Source organism: Macaca fascicularis, chromosome 5 (assembly GCF_037993035.2).
Source record: "Macaca fascicularis isolate 582-1 chromosome 5, T2T-MFA8v1.1".
NCBI lineage: Eukaryota > Metazoa > Chordata > Mammalia > Primates > Cercopithecidae > Macaca > Macaca fascicularis.
Genome location: NC_088379.1, coordinates 81,988,863 through 82,008,676, shown reverse-complemented (window position 1 = coordinate 82,008,676; position 19,814 = coordinate 81,988,863). Strand labels below are relative to the sequence as shown.

The 19,814-nt window shown below is 37.4% G+C and overlaps 1 protein-coding gene across 14 annotated transcripts in view; it reads left to right on the top strand.

The window, feature by feature from the left end:
• The window catches only part of DCUN1D4 (defective in cullin neddylation 1 domain containing 4), a 73,412-nt gene extending 53,879 nt beyond the window's left edge, over positions 1–19,533 (top strand). For 3 of the 14 annotated variants that reach the window (XM_045392628.2, XM_045392626.3, XM_045392631.2), the window contains exons 8-11: positions 1,665–1,773; positions 13,798–13,902; positions 16,003–16,105; positions 16,254–19,533. In XM_045392628.2, coding sequence (XP_045248563.1) covers positions 1,665–1,773; positions 13,798–13,902; positions 16,003–16,105; positions 16,254–16,309 — 373 coding nt within the window. In that variant the 3' untranslated portion in view covers positions 16,310–19,533. Of the gene's footprint in view, positions 1–1,664; positions 1,774–11,641; positions 12,175–13,797; positions 13,903–16,002; positions 16,106–16,253 lie in introns of all 14 variants that reach the window. The other 11 variants (XM_045392629.2, XM_045392627.3, XM_074040039.1 and 8 more) reach the window with 5 other exon arrangements.
• Positions 19,534–19,814: the final 281 nt, after the last annotated feature.

Below are 19,814 nucleotides of genomic sequence, written 5' to 3'. Positions count from 1 at the left end.
ATCACCACCAAGGCTCCCTGGAGAAATGGCTGATTTCAAGTCTGGAATAGGGTAAGAACAGGGTGAGCTGGAACATCTTGTTCCAGAAAGTAAGGTAATGCTCGGAGACTTGGCGGGGACATGTCAGAAGGAAACTAGAACCAGCTTTAGGGGGCTACTGCCCAAATGGGGAAAGTTTGTACAGTCAAAAAGAATAATGACAGTAACAGATTATAACACACTGAATTAAACGCAAAAAATCCTAAGTCCAGAAAATAAGAAGGTCATGTGTGGAGCTCTTCTTTATAGAAGAATTATAGCCAATAAATGTAAAAGGAATGATAGGATTAGAAAATCACCATCTTGGATCTTCAGATGTTACTGATTCAGGCAGGTATCACCAATGGATGCTATAAGCGTTGTGTGTTGTCCCGAGTATGTCCTCCTTGTGAGGTCTTTAAAGATCATTCCAGCATGGCCACAGAACTTCCACTGGGAGAGGCATAGGAGATTAAAGGATTTATTTTATTCTCAGGTTCTAGAGAGGGAAGCATGGCATGCCACACAGGGAGCTATATGGGAGAAGCTCCCAGGGAGTGGGCTCTGCTAAGCAGGTGGGGAACCTAGAGAGAGTGAGGACCCATGGGCAAGTTCCTTCCCTGGATGTCAGATTGGTGGGTGTGGATGTCACTCAGTCATAGTCAGGGGAGGGCAAGAAGGGGACCTTGTGGCAGGGGGCAGACTTATCACTAGTGGACCTGGTCTCCTGGATAGGATGTTCATTGCTTATTTGTGGGGATATTGAGACAGGAGGAAAATAGGAAGTTTAAGTGTAGTGTACAATACACATTGAGTGAAAGGTTGTTAGGACTGGACATTTATAGTCTCAAGGGATCATCCTGTAGATACTTACTATTTCAAAGAGGAAGAATTGCTTTTCAGTGGAAAATGGTAGACACCACCGTAACAATAGGAATCCAGTAATGGGACAGGGATAGACAGACATGATGAATAATGTTGTTGTATCTAATATAATCATAGGGAAATTATGATTTCCCTATGATCATATATAGTGTTGGAAGTGTTGGATCTAATATAATCATAGGGAAATTATTTGACAGATGGACATTCTGCAAAAGCAAGTGGTCTGGTCTCCAAAAATGACATTGTCAAGAAAGAAAAAGGCAGGGCACTCTTCTAGAGACTAAGGAAATATGACAGCTAAAAGCAGTGCATGGTCCTTGATTGGTTCCTGGTTGAAAACAGCTATAAAAGAAATTGGGGAATAACTGGGAAATTTGCATGTGGATTGTATATCAGCTAAGAAAGTTAACATTGATACAGTAGTAAGACTGATGATGGTTTTGAAGTGTTTAGGGATGAAGTTTCATTGTGTTTGCAACTTTTAAATGGTATAGAAAATGTATACGTATATGAGAAAGAGTGCATAAATAGAAAAAAAGTTAATTGCTGGATCAAGGGGATAGTATATGAGTGGTTATTTACTATTCTTTCAACTTTTCTGTACATTTAAAAATTTTTTAAGTGTAGAGAGAATAGATTATGGATGAGTTTCAACTTCAGGGTATGTTCTTTCCTTTGGTATTGGGTTTATATTACTGCCTCAATTAAAAAAATTAATAAATGAACTCAGTTCATAATTTGCTTTTATTTTGTTTTTCTAGATGTGATACAACAGAAAAACTCAGAAATACTTTGGATTACTTAAGATCATTCTTAAATGATTCTACAAACTTTAAACTTATTTACAGATATGCGTTTGACTTTGCACGGGTGAGTTCTCTGGAGCCTATCCAGATGTTTCCCTCTTTTCCCTCCCCTTTTAAAATTGCCTTTTGAGGTTCGTTTTTACATGCCACAGCAAAAAATCTTGAATAAGTTACTCCCAGGATGCTAGTTAGCATTTCTTTCTACATGTATGCTTTTGAAAACGAAGTTTGATTCTGGGCAAACATTTTGTAAGTCAGCAAAAAGCTCTAGTGGCAGACGTTTACTGGCTCTTGCAATTGGTTTAGAAGTAACATGGGCATGCAACACACACTGTCTTAAATGTCTCTTAGATAAGCTTGGAAAAGCTTTCCTTCTCACAGAACAACAAACCTTCTCCTGTTGACTTTACTAGAATAAGCTAATCATATCTAATTCAGATTCACCCTGGGTGCTATTATTGTATTTAGAAATCATGTGAATTTTAGACCTAAGCTACTTTCAGTGAACATTACTCAAATGTATTTTTCTAATCATCGTTTTGAAAAGCAATTACCCTGTTTCTCACGTAGTGAGTCAAGTCGAAGTATGTGAAAGTGGTTCCCTTGGAGTGAAATAAAAGTCTTACTTTTCAGCCTAGTCACCACACATAGTGAATTTTGAAGCACCAGCTGGCATCATACTCAATTCAAACAAAATCTATATCCCATACAATTATAGTTTATTCTGAAATGATGTTTTCTGTTAAGTCTGTTTGTTTAGTGGATTCAGGTGACTAGGCTTTCTTGTTTGATTGCATTTTTTTAATGATTTTTTTTTTTTTTAAGGCAGAGAACTCAGTGACAAATGATTCTTTTTTCCTTGCCACCATATTGATTTTTTTCACTTTTTACTCTCTTTGGCTCTGCCAGTTCAGCACCAAAGGAGATAGTGAATTTTGATACATCTTGCAATAACGTTCTCTGTGGTGCCTTCATTCATGCGTTTTCCCATTATTACAACCTTCTAGTAAAATCACACCATGCATAGCAATGTATTGATGTTAAAAATGATGAGGTAAAATTCAGATACAGTGTATGATAAAATGGCATTTATATAATAGTATATAAAAGTTACATGCCAGGCCAGACATAGTGGCTCATACCTGTAACCCCAGCACTTTAGGAAGCTGAGGCAGGAAGATCACTTAAAGCCAGAAGTTTGAGACCAGACTGGGTAACATACTGAGACCCTGTCTCTATAAAAAATAAATTTAAAAATTAGCCAGATATGATGCCTGTAGTTCTGGCTACTCAGGAGGCTGAGGTGAGAGGATTGCTAAAGAACAGGAGTTCGAGGTTAAAAAAAGAAAAGGGAAGTTATTTGTCATATGCTTTTTTTGCTAAATGCTTTTAAAATAGTTAACTGGTTTCTAGGATTAAATAGTTTATTTCATGAGGTTTTTTTTTCCTCCCGAAGTCAGCTGTTTCTTATAGTATGGGCAGAAATTCATTTGGAAACATCATACCTTCTCTACTCAAATCACCTCTATTTTCTAACTTCCTTGATTGGGGGGTCACAGTTCTCCCAGATATTCAATGTGCTTTAGATCCAGGTTCTGCTTTACTCCTCCCTGACTTCCGTCCCATTCTGGGGCAGTCACCCTGGCCCATCTCATGAGTGCTCCTTTGGCCACCTTTTTCTTGGTGCCTCCACTGCAGCCTCACCGGTGGAGGCCGTGCTTCTCCTTACCAACACTCTTCTGGTAGCCTCATGTCCACATTCTTTCACTTCTTACCCAGCGCTCACATCACTAGGGTGTCATTCCTCTTCCTTCAGCCCCTGGGTCACTCAGCCACCTTCCTGCTCCCCACAGCCTCTAGTACCTCCCCACTGTCTTTATATCGACCCAACACTTCCCTGTGTGTATGACACAGTTGTTCCCACGGCAGCTCTAAGGGACAGCCAGGGGTGGTTTCAGTCCACAGAGTAAGAAAGTGCGCTTCAGCAAAGGGGAGAAATGGCCACGTTGTTCATAGTAGATCCATGACTCAAACCGAGGCCTTCTGTCTCCAGGTCTAGTGTGTGGGTTACTCCAGACCCTCACAACTAAGTCCCAAGCTTCCCCATGCAATGCCTGCATTGTGATGAAATTGCATTAACGGTTGCTCACTGGCCCTGCTTCCTGGCATCTCTGCATTCTGCCTTTGGTCATGCTGGGCCCTTGCCTAGCACCCCATTTGCACTAGCATAGTTGTATCCATCCAGGCCCTGGGTCTGAGCCACGTGCTTCTGCTTCCACATAGCCTGCCCGTCAGCCTGTCAGGGATCATCCTGTCAGGGTGGTGCTGGTTTCAGTTACATACTCCTGGTGTCTCCTCTGCTTGACTTTGAAGTTTGAGTACAGAACTTAATTTTTCCTGGTAGATTGAGGGACTCTGTACTTTCTTTCTTTGTACGTCCTTTGTTTTAAAGGAGAGTCTCAATTAATATTGGTGGATTAAGCCCTTTCACATAACAATAAATAAAAACAACCATATTTAATCATTGCCTAATTACCAGATAGATTCAGTTTAGCTAAAATATGCTCTAAGATAAATTTTTTAATGGATCCTGTTCTTTTTTGCTTTGTTTTGTTGAGCTGTATTTTCACCAATTTTGAGATGTTATATTTTCATTTTCATTCAGTTAAAAATATTTTCTAGTTCCCCTTGTTAATTCTTTTTTGGCCCATTGATTATTTAGAAGTATGTTATTTTCCAGGTATTTAGGATTTTCCAGATATTCTTTGTATTGTTGATATTCAGTTTAATTCTGTTGTGGTCAGAGAACATACCCTGTATAATTTTAATCTATTTGATTTATGGTCCAGAATATGGTCTGCTGCAGTGAATGTTTTATGCGTACTTTAGAAGAATGAAATGTTCTACTGTTGTCAGTGGAGTGTTCTATAAATGTCAATTAGGTCAAGTTGGTTGATAGTGTTGTTCAGGTCTTCTGTATTCTTCCTGATTTCTGTCTACTTGTTCTATCAACTACTGAGAGAGGAATGTTGAACTCTCCACCTGTATTTCTTCTGTCACCACTATCACTTTTTTGCTGCATGTTTTGAAGCGCTGATATTAGGTTTAGACATACTTAGTATTGTTATATCCTCTTGATGAATTGAGACTTTTTACCATTATGAAACGTCTCTCTTTATCTCTAGTAATATTCCTTATACTGAAGTCTACTTTGTCCAATACAAATGTGTTCACTCCAACTTTCTTTTGATTAAAGTCTGCATGCTATATCTTTTTTAAATCTTTTACTTTTAACCTGTTTGTTTCTTTACGTTTAAAGTGGGTTTCTTTTAGATAGCATATGGTTGGGTCTGACAATATGTGTTTTAACTGGGATGCTGAAACTGTTACATTTAATGTAATTATTGGTATGGTCAAAATTTATATCTCCTATCTTGCTATTTTTTCTCTATGTATCCCACCTATTTTTTGTTCATTTTTTCCTCTTTTCATGCCTTCTTTTTAGATTAATTTTTTAAATCATTCCATTTTATTTTCACTATTGCCTTATTAACTTTTTTGTCCTAGTAGTTGCTCTGGGCGTTCCAGTATACATCTTTAAATTTCACAGCCTACCTTCATATAATATGCCACTTCATGTATAATGCAAGAATCTTTTACAACAGTATACTTTCATTTTGCCCTCTCATACCTCATGCTGTTTTTGTCATATATTTTATTTAGGCTGTAAATCTCACAATATGCTGCTATAACTTTTGCTTTAAATTGGCAAAAATGTCTTTTATTGTTACTCAGATATACCAAATATATCATTTCTATGCTCTTCATTTCTTTTGTGTAGATCCAGATTTCTATCTGGTATCATTTTCCTTCTGCCTAAAAAACTTTCTTTAACATTTCTCATAGGATAGATCTGCTGGTGATGAATTCTGTAAGCTTTTATTTTGCCTTCAACTTAGAAAGAGACTTCTCTGGGTAAAAAATTCTAGATTGACACTTTATTCTTTCAGTACTGCAGTAATGTCTCTGCATTATCTTTCATCATGTGTAATTATAAATCTGGTGCCATTCTTATCTTTATTCCTCTAAACATGTCTTTTGTTTTCTGACTTTTTATTCTCTTTCCATTGCTTTTTAGCAAGTTTATTATAATACTCCCTGGAATAATTTTCTTTATGTTTATTTTGGTTAGGGATTGTTGAGCTTTTTGGATCTGTGGATTTATAGTTTTTATGAAGTTGGGAACTTTTTCTGCTGTTATTTCTCCAAATATTTTTTCTGTTCTCTCTCTGCTCTTCTGGGACTACAGTTATAACTATGTTTGGTTGCTTGAATGTGTCCCACTAGCTACTGATGCTGTGTTCCTTTTTATTTTTTCAGTTTTTTCCCTGTCTCATTTTTAATAATTTTTATTACTATGTCTTCCAGTATTAATCTTTTCTTTTGCAGTGTTTAATCTGTTAATCTCACCCAATATATTTTTCATTTCAGATACTATATTTTTCATCTTCAAAAGTTCCATTTGGGTCTTGTTTATGTCTCCAGTTTATCTCCCCATCATGATAATATTTTCTTCTGCTTCCTTGAACTTCTAGAACTTGTTATAGTAGGTATTTTTATAACCTTATCTTCTAGTTCCATCATCTGTCATTTCTGTGTGTCTTTCTGTTGGTTTATTTTTCTCTTGGTTATGTGAGTCACTTGCCCAGCTTCTTTGCATTGCTTGTATTTTTTTTTTTTTTAATTGGAGCTGGGTATTGTGAATTTTATGTATTTGGTTGCTGTGGGTTTTGTTGTATTCCTTTAGATAGTGTTGAGTTTGTTTTTTAAGTGCATAAATTACTTGGAATCAGCTTGACCCTTTGGAAGGGCTGGTCCAAAGCAGTCTTGATAGGGATGATTTGGCCCCACTACTAAGGCAATATTTTTTTTTGAGGATTCTACCCAATGCCTTGTGTACTATGAGATCTTTCCATGCTGACTGGTGGGACTACAAACTGTCCCCAGTCCTGAAAAAACCCTGGGGACTTTGGCTCACTCATTTGCAATGTTTCTTTTCAGACTCAGGTTGTTTCCTCTCACAGGTTTATATGGCCAAAGACTCAAGGAGACCACTCTGGAGACCTTCACATCTCTTTGTGTAGTTCCCACCTCACTAGTATTTGGCTGCATAAATTATAGTTATCTTTGCCACCTCGAACTCCAAGCTGTGTCTTGTCCAACTCAGCAAGATTGCTGGGCTCAGTTTTGGGTTCCCCCTCCCTTGCTATGGCCTAGAAACCACCTCCACAGAGTAAGCTGGTATCAACCTAGGGCTTACCTTATTTATTTTCTTTTTCTTGGGGATCACAGTCTTGTGTTGCCTGTTTTTCATCGTCTAAAGCCATCATTTCATCTTTTTGTCCAGTTTGCTGGTTGTTTTTAAGTGGAAAGGGAAATCTTGCCTGTTAGCCTATCTTGGTTGGAAGAAGAACTCAAACCTCATTTCTTTCCCCCTCAAATCTTTTTTTTTCCTATTAGAAAAGTGAACTCCTGAAGGTAAAAACTCAACCAGCAGTGAACCTTTTAAAAATCACACTTTAGCCGGGCGCGGTGGCTCAAGCCTGTAATCCCAGCACTTTGGGAGGCCGAGACGGGTGGATCACGAGGTCAGGAGATCGAGACCATCCTGGTGAACACAGTGAAACCCCGTCTCTACTAAAACTACAAAAAAAACTAGCCGGGCGAGGTGGCGGGCGCCTGTAGTCTCAGCTACTCGGGAGGCTGAGGCAGGAGAATGGCGTGAACCCGGGAGGCGGAGCTTGCAGTGAGCTGAGATCAGGCCACTGCACTCCAGCCTGGGCGACAGAGCGAGACTCCGTCTCAAAAAAATAAAAAAATAAAAAAAAATAAAAAAATAAAAATCACACTTTAATGAAAATTGAGCTTTATGATATAATTTTAATATCCTGAATATTATATTGCAACTAACAATGGTGGTATATATTAATTATTCTGAATTCTGTGTTAATATGCCTGGAAAGAAACTACAGTACAACACCAGAAAATGATAAAATAGCCCCTTTAACAGCTCTCTACCAAAATTGCAGCCCCAAGAAATGATCAGCCGATCATTTCTTTCTTTCCCTTTGAAACTTGTAGCCAATTTAAAATAGTACTTGGCTATAAAGTTGTGTTATTTTTCTCCTAATTTATCTTTGACTTGAACTTACTTATAGTTGAAAAGGATCCTCAGAAGTCATCTGGTCCAGGCCTATCAATGTAGGGTGACGAGATTGAGAGCCAGTGAGGAGGGGCAGCAGCAGGGCCCGCATCTGCCCTTGACGTCCAGGCCAGTGTCCTTCACAGAGCCACATTGCCTTTCCCTCCACAAAGCTTTCCTCCCCCTGTAGAATCTTGCTAGAAAAAGACGGTGGGATACACAAGGGCCAACATGATCATTTCTCTTCTACAGTTGGAATTTTGCCTCAGTATTTTTATGCATAGGGTTTTTTGCCCTCAATGTAAATTTCATTATATAAACAAGTATTGTTGTATGGATTCTTTTAAATAAAGCAGCCACTTTTCCTTGCTTCCTTTTTAAAAAAGGACCTAGTGAGAACAAGATTAGGTGAAGAGAATAGACTAAAATACTATATAATTTTTCACTGATCTGAGACTAGTTATAAGTGTCAGTCCATTGGATATTTTACCTTCTCTGTGATGGAGACAAGCTTGCTGGTTCAAAGGTTGTGCAGAGGCTGGCGCGTGGCATTTGGAGGAGGGTGTGTGTGGGGTTGAGTGGGGCGCTGATCAGCAGCATTGAGGGTCAGGTGAGAGCAGAGACCGTGGATTTGCAGTGCTGTTGTTCTCCACAGAGCAGGATGTGTTTCCAGCATTACAGTCCTGCCTTGATGCAGGAAGGGACAGATTTAGAGTGAGAAGTTTGAGAGGAGCCCTGGTGGAGTGATTGAGGTGAACCAGACAGGATCAAGAAGGAAGCAAAGTTAGGAGAAGCTGCTAGAGAGGAAGAGAAAGGGAGGCCTTTCAGGAAAAGGGGAACGAGTGAAAGGGAAGATGGGAGGAGGGCACTGGAGAGGTCACCTTTTCACTTCTTGAAATAAAACCTTAAAGAAGTTGCATGAAGAGTCTTGTAGAGGCAGAATGCTCCAGTGGGAATGGCTTTTACTGAGAGGTAATCTTGTGGCAGGTTAGAGAGCAAGTCTGTCAGCCCCTCCATGTACTCTCTTTCCCAGCAGAAGGTGCCGACTGCTCTTCTCCAGTGTTTCTGAGGCCATGTTTCAGGAAACTGTAAGCAACCACACAGGTTCAAGCTGGTACACTGTCCTCCTCTCAGTACCACAATGGCCAAACCAGAAATGATTATGGATATTACTCATAGAATTCACCAAGGCAAATTTTGCTAGGTCTTGTGTTCAACAACCCCTGTTATCAGAGAAATTTTCTCTTGAAGCTTAACCTAAATCTCCTGCAATCATTTGGATTCACTTCCTCTTCTGATTTGCGTCAGCCTTTCATTTGTTAGTTGATGTATTCATCCAATTTCCTTCTCCACACAATGCCACCGCCCAAACGTGTGTCCACGTGCACACTCACGCACTCCCCTCACACTTTCCCTCATACTTCATTGTCAATTACAAAGAAAACAGAAGGTAGACCTGGGTCATAGTAAGAATAAGAATATCATGGAGTCATCTAAGCCCACATCTATTACACTGAAAATCTTAGTTTTATCCTTAAGATTCCTCTTTAGTTGTTGCAGAGCCAGGCAAATTTGCTCAGTAGTTATTGGTAGAGCCCGCTAGCCTGTGTGTTTCTTCATATCGAAATCTCTCTTCCCTCCTTACTTCTGAGGGAAGCAGCCTGGTAGGCAGTGAAGAGCTCCAGCTTGGAATCAACTTCCTAGCTCAAGTTCCAGCTCTACCGTTTGTTGACTATATTTAACTCCTTGTGCCTCAGTTTCCTTATTTATAAATTGGGGATTATAGTAATCCCTGTTTACTAATAGAGGTGAAATAAGTTTAAGTGTAAGGCACTTAGAACAGTTTCTAACTTGAAGTAAGTTCTCAGGAAAAGCTAACCATAGAATTAGAAATAATTGTTGAATTCTTCACTGATATTACTTAGGTGTTTGCAGATGTCATTTCAAATAATGACATTTTTTGAGAGTAGTGCTTACAGTAGTAGAATCAGATTGTACCAAATAAAATAATAATGAACTCCTGTGCCAGTTGGCAGATGTTTTCCTTTTGTTTTAAAGAAAGTGTCAAGAATTGAGCTTAATCGATTGCCTTGCAAACATTGTTATCTCTAAACTAATGTTAGCTAAGTTCTAAGAGCATAAACTCCCATTCAAAAAATTGTTTTGCTATATTTTTGGTTTCACAAACTGAGCCACAATATTTAAGATATGAGCTCTTTACAGCCCTCTATTTTTATCTTTTGTTTACTTAGGTAGCTGGGTTAAGGAGGACTGCATTTTCTCTATGTCTGTTTTTCCTGTGGCCTCAATTGGAACACCATGACACATGTAATAGGTCTTCGCTTTTAAGGCCTTTTGATTTCATGTACCAATTTCTGACTTCACCATTTATGTTTGGAATTGTGATTGCCTGTATATTATTTCTTGATTCCAGCTAGTCTCTCTTGAAAATCTTCTGGGTTTTTATTTTTCCTGTTGAATTTTTTTCTTTGTAATTTTAATAATTCAGGGTTCCTCTTTTTCATATGTAAGTCTTAAGCTGTAAAGTTTGGTATAAATTGGAAATACATCTTTTGAAATAGTTAGAGGCCTTTGATTTAACAGATCTGGATACTCAGATGTTTAAAGGTCATTTTTGTAATATATTTATATTTACATGTTTACAGTTAACTATTTTGTTTCAGTTGTTAGGTCATTTGTGTCATCTAAGAAAAAAATGCTTAACTGTCACCTCTTACCAGGAGGACCTGTACAGAAACAGTATTATGTAAACAAAGGCACTGGTTTTTTATTTCATACTAGAACTCTAAATCAGATTTTAATAAAATTTCACTGTTCTTTACACTAGCTGTTATTAGTCTTTAGCTTACGGAGTATATTTATTCCATTTATAAAACATAACGTAGACTATTTAGAGTAGGATCCTTTGGTTTTGCAGCTGTACTATATCATTCTATAACTTCTATTTTTAATCTACATTAAGGAAGACCACAAAGTAGAATCTAGTTGTATATTGTGGGGGATTGATACGTCTTTCATGTATAGAGCCTGTTCAGTTCGTATTACTATTTGAAAAATGACACAAAATTCTTTTTATCTTAGTAAATTAAAGTTTATGAAATACATACACATTTTGGGTCAAGAGGTGGGTAGGGAGAGATGTTTTCATTTCCTTCTCCTTTAACCTTGATGGGCCTTCTGGGGATGCTGGTTGGCTCTTGGCAGGCTCTCAAGGTACCTTCTGTCTGATTCTGACCTTGGGATGCAGGAATCTATTGGTCTGCCCCTTGCTCCTTGGTGCTCCATGAGCAGAGGGTCACAGGATTGGTGCTGACAGCGTACAATTTTAATTTCTTACAAAGAGCTTTTGGATGTCTTCACTGTACTCCTTGAATTTGTTATGGTGATTTTTTTTTTAAATGCCTATAAAGTCGATGGCTGCCTGATAGCATCCTGGGAGATTCATTTCACTTTTAATTGGGAACTCTTTCGCAGAGAATGTCATTAGGATCATTGTTGTAGAGAACCCCCTGCGAGTTTCTCCAATTTTGATGTTTATTAGATGTTTGCTGTGGGAGCTCTCGACTCTTGTTCCCGGGAATTTTGAGTGTTTCCAGTCATGGTCATTTGCACATAGCCACAAGTCCACTCACAGGCAATGTTGGTTATCAGTGAGATGCCACTGTTCAGATTGTGAGTGCATCCATAATATCTTTCTCTTATTTGCTAGGCCGAAGATGGTGTTAGTGATTGAGAGCTGCTGGCTGGCACCCTTGCAGAGCAGGAGTAAGTGAGTGCTGTTCAGCTTTCCAGTCCTGTGAGTCTGATGCCTTTCCTCCATGTTTTGGCATCACTGCCAAACATATGCATTGAAATCCTTCATGATCATCAGTTTGTCAGATGATTATATTGTTGCAAAGAGTCTGTCCAGGTCTTTTGTATCTTTTTTTTCTTTTTTGTCACCTTAGTGTATGTCCATTGTGACGGGGACGTAGGCATTGATGATGATGGAAGAAGGCACAATATATATCACAACAAGACTAGAGATTTGGGGTTTAGTGAATGATTACAAACTCGGCAAAGGGAAAACTTTTCCAGAGCGCCAGTGTCGTCAGCCCAGTGCTGCATGAGCTGTTGTTCAACAAATGGACTTTGGCCCAGTCCTGTGGTGCCGCGTGTGTTTCTCAACAGTTTACTCGTTTATCTTGTGGATTGCTTCATAGTATGGTGTGCTGTTGCCATCTGCCACACCTGTGTTACAGGGTAAGAGGAAGTTTTGCATTTGCTTGCACGGTGCATCACAGAAGTGTAAGCCCTTGAAACACAACAAATCAATGCAGTTTGGCTGGCAAAAGGCAGGCAGTCTCTAGATGACCTCTTCTCCTGTCCTCTTTTCCATTGGGAGTGCGTACTGCAGCCCTGAGCAGGACAATACATATGGCCAAGGGGCAGGCAGAGAACCCTGTGGAAAGGAGGTCCCACCTGTTTGCATAGAACTGTGGAACTGAGATACACCTGCCCTCATCAGAATTAAGTTATGTGACCTCTGAAAGAAGATTGATGCGGAGCCATCTGACCTGGTCTATTCATGGACAGTCGTTACACTTCACAACCTAGACCAAAAGGCCAGATCTATTGCACATCTTCCTTAGGCAACAAGTTTCCTTATCTTCATCTACCTTGATTGTTGTTGTTAAGTGAGGCCCTTACATTTGCTGTATAAAGTCCCAATTCAGGGTCATGGCTAGAAATGGTGTGCTAAAGAGTACCTCACTGTTAAAGAGTCCTTGCAGTGATGATTTATTTTATCCGGAGGTATATATGGCTGCATATGTGGCTTAAGGTGGTGGTCACAGCATCATCCCTTAATTTGAACATTTAGATTCCACTCCACTGGACTAGCCAGGCACTTTCTCCCTTTGTAGAAAAATACTTTTACAAATTTCCACTGTAGTTAAGATACCATATGAAAACTAGCTTTGGATATGTAAGGTACGCTTATGGTCCCAGGCCCTCTATTCCTTTCCATGGAAACTGACCACTTGTAGTTCTGGAATGGAAGCATATAAGAAGGACGGGAATGAGAAATTAGGATCCTTAATTGCAAATGTAAGTGGAATGAGCTTACCCTGCCCATATTTAGGTTTATGTTCTTATCTTTTTTCTGGTGTCCTTACGGAATGTTGTCTTTCACTTGGTTACTAGTTAGGTGTATTCTACTAGGAAATTTACATCTTAGAACTCTATCTATCCATCTGTCTATTGAAGGACTGTATTGATAGACTTCCTGCCTTCCACCAGAGTGGGTAGATGAATATATCCTTTGATTTAGAGAGACACTTCAGAGCCCCAGCATTTGGTATGAGCTGAAGTTAATTCCAGCATGTTTAGGTTCAAGAAAAATATTTATCAATGAAATCAAATTGTTGAAAAAAATATTTTTATTAAGGAAACCTGATTCCTAATCATAGGCATCAAAACCTTTAAGCTCCGTTAAGTTATGTTAAAGGCTTTATGGTCAACAATTAGGATTTTGATAATTATCATAAATGTCAAACATGCAAGTGATTGAGTTACAAGTTTTTATTAATCCCATGAAAAGACTGTAGAAACTGCTACAACATAACTAATTGATTTTGCGTTAGGGTGATCATTCAGTTGACATAAATCTTTCTCACAGTAAATTTATATAATATCGCAATGCAGAAGCCTTCCATTGTGTTTGACTACCTCCCCTCCCCATCCTTAGTGTGGATGCAGGGTCTTTAAGGTGTATGATAAATGAGCTGTTTACTAATTTCCTGTTGAAGTGAATACACATTTGCAATTATTGGAATTTATTATTTGGGGGCATCTGGCTCATCCTTGTTTTTGTTTGTTAAACAGGAAAAGGACCAGCGCAGCCTAGACATAAACACTGCCAAGTGCATGTTGGGACTGTTATTAGGAAAAATCTGGCCCCTTTTTCCAGTTTTTCACCAATTCTTAGAGGTACCAAATTGTTGTTTTATGAAATGTATGTTTGCTTGCTTAGAACTACCAAATAATTTTATTTACCCATTGTATGTAATTTTTTGTTTGTTGTACTTTTCTGTCTATGTAGGAATTATGGTGACATAATTGCTGTCAGTCAGCAACTACCTATCTTCTTGGAGTGCATCTGTGTATGCGTTTAATGTTGTGTTGCTTCATTCCACATTAAAAATGCATCCAAAACAGCCACAGCTCTGTCCTTTTCTCTCTTTTCTCATCCCCATTTTAAAGCTTCACTTTTGTTTATATTTTCTGTTCTTTGTAACAATAGAAAAAGAAGATTTACTTTCTTTTGACTTTAGATGAACTTCCACTTTTATTAAGCAGAGGTTTAAAAGACAGTCATCTGCCTTCTTACCAAAATTAGTTTGTAATCTGTTCTTATCTACTCTTATCACCAATTAACTTGAGGACCTTAGATCAATCTAAGTATTAGGCAAACTGACAATATCTCCTTCAGTTTAAATTGTCTTCAGATCAGTATCAAAACAGTCCAGCACTTTATTCCATCATTGTTTGTGGGCTTTAAGTATTGATGATCAGAAATTCTGAGCTACTGGTTTTGTTGAAGTGTCATTCTGTGGGACCTGGAAGTATATGGGATACAAATTTGAGTTACTTGGGTTGTCATATATGGCATCCTCCTTTCCCTCCCACCCCAAGCCCTTCTAAAAATGGTCCTTTGTTTGCAAGGATGAGGGTGTTGGGTCTTTGAGAAAATGCTGGGCTGTATGATGACTCTGGCTTCACTCTTGAATAATCTTTCTCACGACTTACTTTATGTAATAGTCCAGAAAATTTTAATATCTAATAGGATTCTTTGAGAACTGTTATTAAAAATTTCTTTTAACATTACTAACTGGGACTCCTCAAAAATTTAAAAACTAGTTTTACGTAAGTATCTGTTTACCCAGTAGTCCATGTCGACATATAATCTGTTCTGATTTCTCTGGCAATCCGTTGAGATGAGTTATCATTATTTGGAAAAATAAATAGAAATAGTTTCCTGTTCTCAGAGAGTTTAGCTGGATTTGCACCTGCGTGTAAAGAGTCTTAAGCTGGAAGACCTGGCCTGGAGGAAATCTGACTTTGCATAATTCCAGGTGCATCATCAACTGTTTCAGAACTGGTTTTTGCTTTTACTTGCTTAGAAAGTTAAACTTATAGTCTGTGCTTTGTTCTCTTATATTAGTCTGCATTTTTCTTTAAAAAAGACAGTATTCCTCTCATTTCAGCTTTTCTTGTGTTTGCATCCTCAAAACCATTGGCCCAAATCTCTTTGCTTTTTATGTACTTGTATTGTTTTACTATGTTTCTGATTTTAGTGGGGAGGATTTAAAAATCATTGGTTCTGGATTTTATTTATGAATCTTTGTACAGGGATACTGTATTTTTAAATAGATACATGGCAAAGTTCTTGTCTAAGAGGAATAGAAAAACTATTTCACAGCTATTCTAGTTTCTTTTATGATCAGATTCCAGTTTTGAATTATTAGAACAGTAATTTTTTTCTGTGACAAGAATACCTAGTTTTGAGACCACTTGCAGCACTTACTGGATCTCATCAAGTAACCTGCTGCTGCATGTGCTTTAAGCCAAAGGCTTGGCCATGGGCAGTGCTGGTTATGTCAGGGGTTATATTAATGGGACCTACTCCTTATTTAGCACTTACTTTGTGCCAAGCACTGAATGAAGTGTTTCACATGAATTAGTAAATCATCTCTTTTAATTCTTACAATATCTTTATGAAGTAGATATTATCCCCATTTTATATAAAACAGCTTTTGCAGTTTAGAATTTTCACTTCTGGGGATGTATAATCATGTTATTTTGATGTGCTTTCCATTTTGTATTGAGACCCTATAATATTTTTGTAATGACAATTGTCATCTTAAATTCAACTCTTACTCTCCCTCACCATCCTCCTAGATTGGTGCTTAACAAACCTCAAATGCAAAGAGTTAACCTTACATGAACTTAAATGTTGATTCATAGAGCAATTGAAACCGTCCCATTTGTTCAAGTGTCAGTAATTCATATTACTTTTCCCTCCATCAGCAATCAAAATACAAAGTTATTAATAAAGACCAGTGGTGCAATGTCCTAGAGTTTAGCAGAACGATTAATCTTGACCTCAGCAACTATGATGAAGATGGAGCATGTAAGTACTGCCGCTACCCTTCTGCCATTCATGTACCTTTCTATATCATCTTCATTGGGAAAAGCCTCGGCTACATTATTATTATTATTATTATTATTATTATTATTATTATTATTACTACTACTACTGTTTCTCTCTTTCACTCCAGGGCCAGTTTTGTTGGACGAGTTTGTGGAATGGTATAAAGACAAACAGATGTCCTAGGACTTTATGCATAGCAGCGAGAGAGTCACTGTTACCACAGTTATGTCACCCATTAGCCATAAATTGCTGTTTGTATTAAAGCGCATGCTGCTTTTCTTGCACTGTTTCCCTTTCGCAGGAACATGTTGGTGTTTGCTATTGAATTGGCCAGCTCTGCTTGCTGTGTGGCATTGTTCTCTTCGAAGGCTGCTTTGCAGTTTGTATTTACACTACAGATTGGTGAATTTGCCAATGTCCTCACTGTGATTATGTGTATATTGCTGTTTAAATTTTGTATATGTGTATAAAAGGAAAAACCTTCACCTAGAGATTATTTCTGAAAAATGTATTGTAAAAATAATTTTGTGGCATTTCTAGTCCCTTTTTTGAATGAACCAATTATACTTTATTTGGTCTCCTATGTAGCATATCAGAAAACACGACAAAACTGTTACCATGAACAAACATTGCCAGAATTAACCTTACTATTTAAGAGGCCAACTTCTGGAAGGAGGTAAGAGTCATAACTTTTCAGAGGCATATGCCAAATATCATTTGGTATATTTAACAATATTAGTGTTCTAAAATGACGAAAGTTATAATTATTTGAACATATAGATATGTAACATGCCACAAATTATTTCCACCACACGAGGTATATAAGTTGTTTATTTTTTAGTGTTAAAACTATAGTAGCTTGAATGTAGGTACCAATGAACAAACTCAAATTGCACCTCTTTTCTTAAAAGAATGGGATTTAAACTCTTGTAAACATTCTTTAACTTTTTTGTTCGTTTGTTTTCTTTTTTTCCTTTTGCATTCTTCTAGCCAGTGATTGATCTGCTAATGCTTTCTTTGCCACTCTAAGTAAAATTTATTTTGCCTCCTCAAGGAAAACCTCATGGTTTTGCTGGCTATTTATAACTGCATCACACTTCTAGTTGTGGCTTGAATTTTCAATTAAGCTTTCATGGTGTGTAATTTTCCAGCCTTTTGAGAAAACAAGCATACTATAAGTGAGAGCTGTTTTGTTTTCTGTTTTGTTTTCCTTGTTCGTTTGTTTCATGCTAGGCTTTTCCTGGCAGCATGTCCATTGCAGGCAGTGGACAAGAAACCACCAGCATTGAGCTAACCCAGTACATGCTAGGACCTGTCCTAGAGGGGCCACTTTTCATTACCTGAGTTATTTGTACAGAAGGGTGATGGCCATTATTTTTGTGGATGAGGAAACAAGAATAAACAGAATGGTATTTTTAGGTTTGTATTTTATGTCTTTTTTTTTTTTTTTTTTTTTTTGCCATTATTGAGGAAATATAGAGATGACGTTTTCACCCCAACTATCTGGTGCTATTGAATGACTAATTCAGTCCCTAAAGTTCTGTGAAAACACAAAAGTCTAATGATTTGAGTGAGTGGTGCATTTGAAGAAGTAAATGCTGTCGTCAGCAAGATCCGTGATTTAAGCATGTGATGATTGGAAAAGGTTTGGGTTATTTGGAAGTCTGGCTAAAAATTCTTTTGGGTGACATGTGATCCTTTAAATGGCATTAAGTGAATAAAGCACACAGACAATGCTACTCTTGACCACTATTTTACCATTTATTTGCAGTGTTCACATTTTCATATTTTTTCCCTAACTAACCCACCAAAGAAAGAAATTTTGTATGTATATACAGTGCGTGTGTGTATACAAAATCATGATATAGTAGAATGCAACGACTTACTTTTTCTACCAAACGAAAGGTTTTATTTGCTGTGAAATAAACCAGAAGTTTAAAAAACCCTGTAGTGATTAAGCATACGTAACCACTCCTTGTTTGCAGATTCACTTTCAACCTTAAAAATTAATACCAGTTTGCATAAACCAATATCTGAAAAGAATAGAACATGTTGATGGCAAGCAACAGCTATTAAAACTGATGTGATGGATGCATTTGTTTTGCAGTGGTGGCTGGCGTAGGCAGATTTGGATCTGTGAATTGATTCATTTTCAAAATCATTCCATAAAGTTAAAAAATACACTTTAAAGGCAACAGGTCATACAGTTCTTTAAATTTGATCAACTGTAGCTTTATTTAAAGCAAATGTAAATCATAGATGGAGTTATTTTAAACATTATGCTAGAATATAGATTTTTTTTAAAATGCTAATAAGCACAGTTAATTCTAAAATGAGAGGATTGTTACAGGAGGGAGATGTTACAGTTACTCCACAATCAACATGTTGATGGTAGGGAAAAAACTGTGTAAAAACTATTGCATTATGTATGATAAGAAAGTAAGTATTCCAAAGGGATAATCTTGCATATTAAGAAAGCTCCAAATAATCTTTAAATTGCCTTGAAAAATAAACCTCTGTGACCGCTGAGTGGCAGAGTGCTTACCCTTGGTTTTCTTGATTTTATATAGTTATTTCTAAGGGGAGAAAAAGGGGTCAAAGTAATACATTTTCTTAAAAACCTCTCTTAAGTTGCACAAAATTGAACAATCATCAATAACTTATTTACTGGCTACTGTTGAATAAATTAGGGTGCCTTCATCTGGGTTTTCTTTAGTACCTAAGTCTACAAACCTTTCTCTTTTTCTATTGTGTTTTGAACTCCACATTGCAATACTCTGTTGTCATGGAATACAACCTTTAGATGTTTGCTGCTGAAGTAGGTCAGAAATTTTATTACTTGATTTGCCCCAAACATCCACTGTAATGTTACATGCACCTTTTTTGAAGCATGAACTCTGAATTACGTTTTTATAAATCTGACTAGACAAACCTAGATTCTGGTTTCACAATAGATTTATTTTGTCTCTCACTCTCCATTTTAACAGTGCTTTTGAAGTTTATACAGAAAGCTTTAAAAGTCAGTTTGTGTCCTTAGTTTTTATTATTACAACTGCTAAAATACCTCTGTAAGCCTTATCCTTTATTCCTTCATATGTTGTATAATAAATGTATACATTTCGTTGACCAACTAAAATGTTGGGTGTCTGTAAATGAGACCAAAACGTGGGTTGCTTTTTTCATAAAATAATTTCTATTGGGGGTTACTGTTCAATGGCAGCAGGTAACCTATAACTGTGAATGCTTCATGTCGTCAGTATTTGCGTTACATTCATAAAAGTGTGCAAGTCCTGTGACTCCCAGCTTATGCCACCTAACTTGAGTAAAGCAAACTGGTTTTAGGTTTCAATGAAATTGATGTAAAATGATATCCCATAAATAAAAAGTATTTGTGTTTGGTTTCAGAACAGATGTGTAAATTTTTTCTTCTCTTCTGGCTTTCTCTTCAAAAACCATTTAAGGTAGTCTTTAAAGCATTTTTCATCCTTTTTTGTTTGTTTTTTCCAATTTTCTATTGAAAATTTCCAAAGCTACAATAATATAATGAACATCTGTGTACCTGTGACTTAGATTTTTCAGTTGTTAACATTTTACCGTATTTCCTGCCTTACTCTTGTGCTATACATGTGTGTGTACTTCTCACTTTCTGTAAATAGATTCTGAGAATAAATTACATTATGGCACTTCA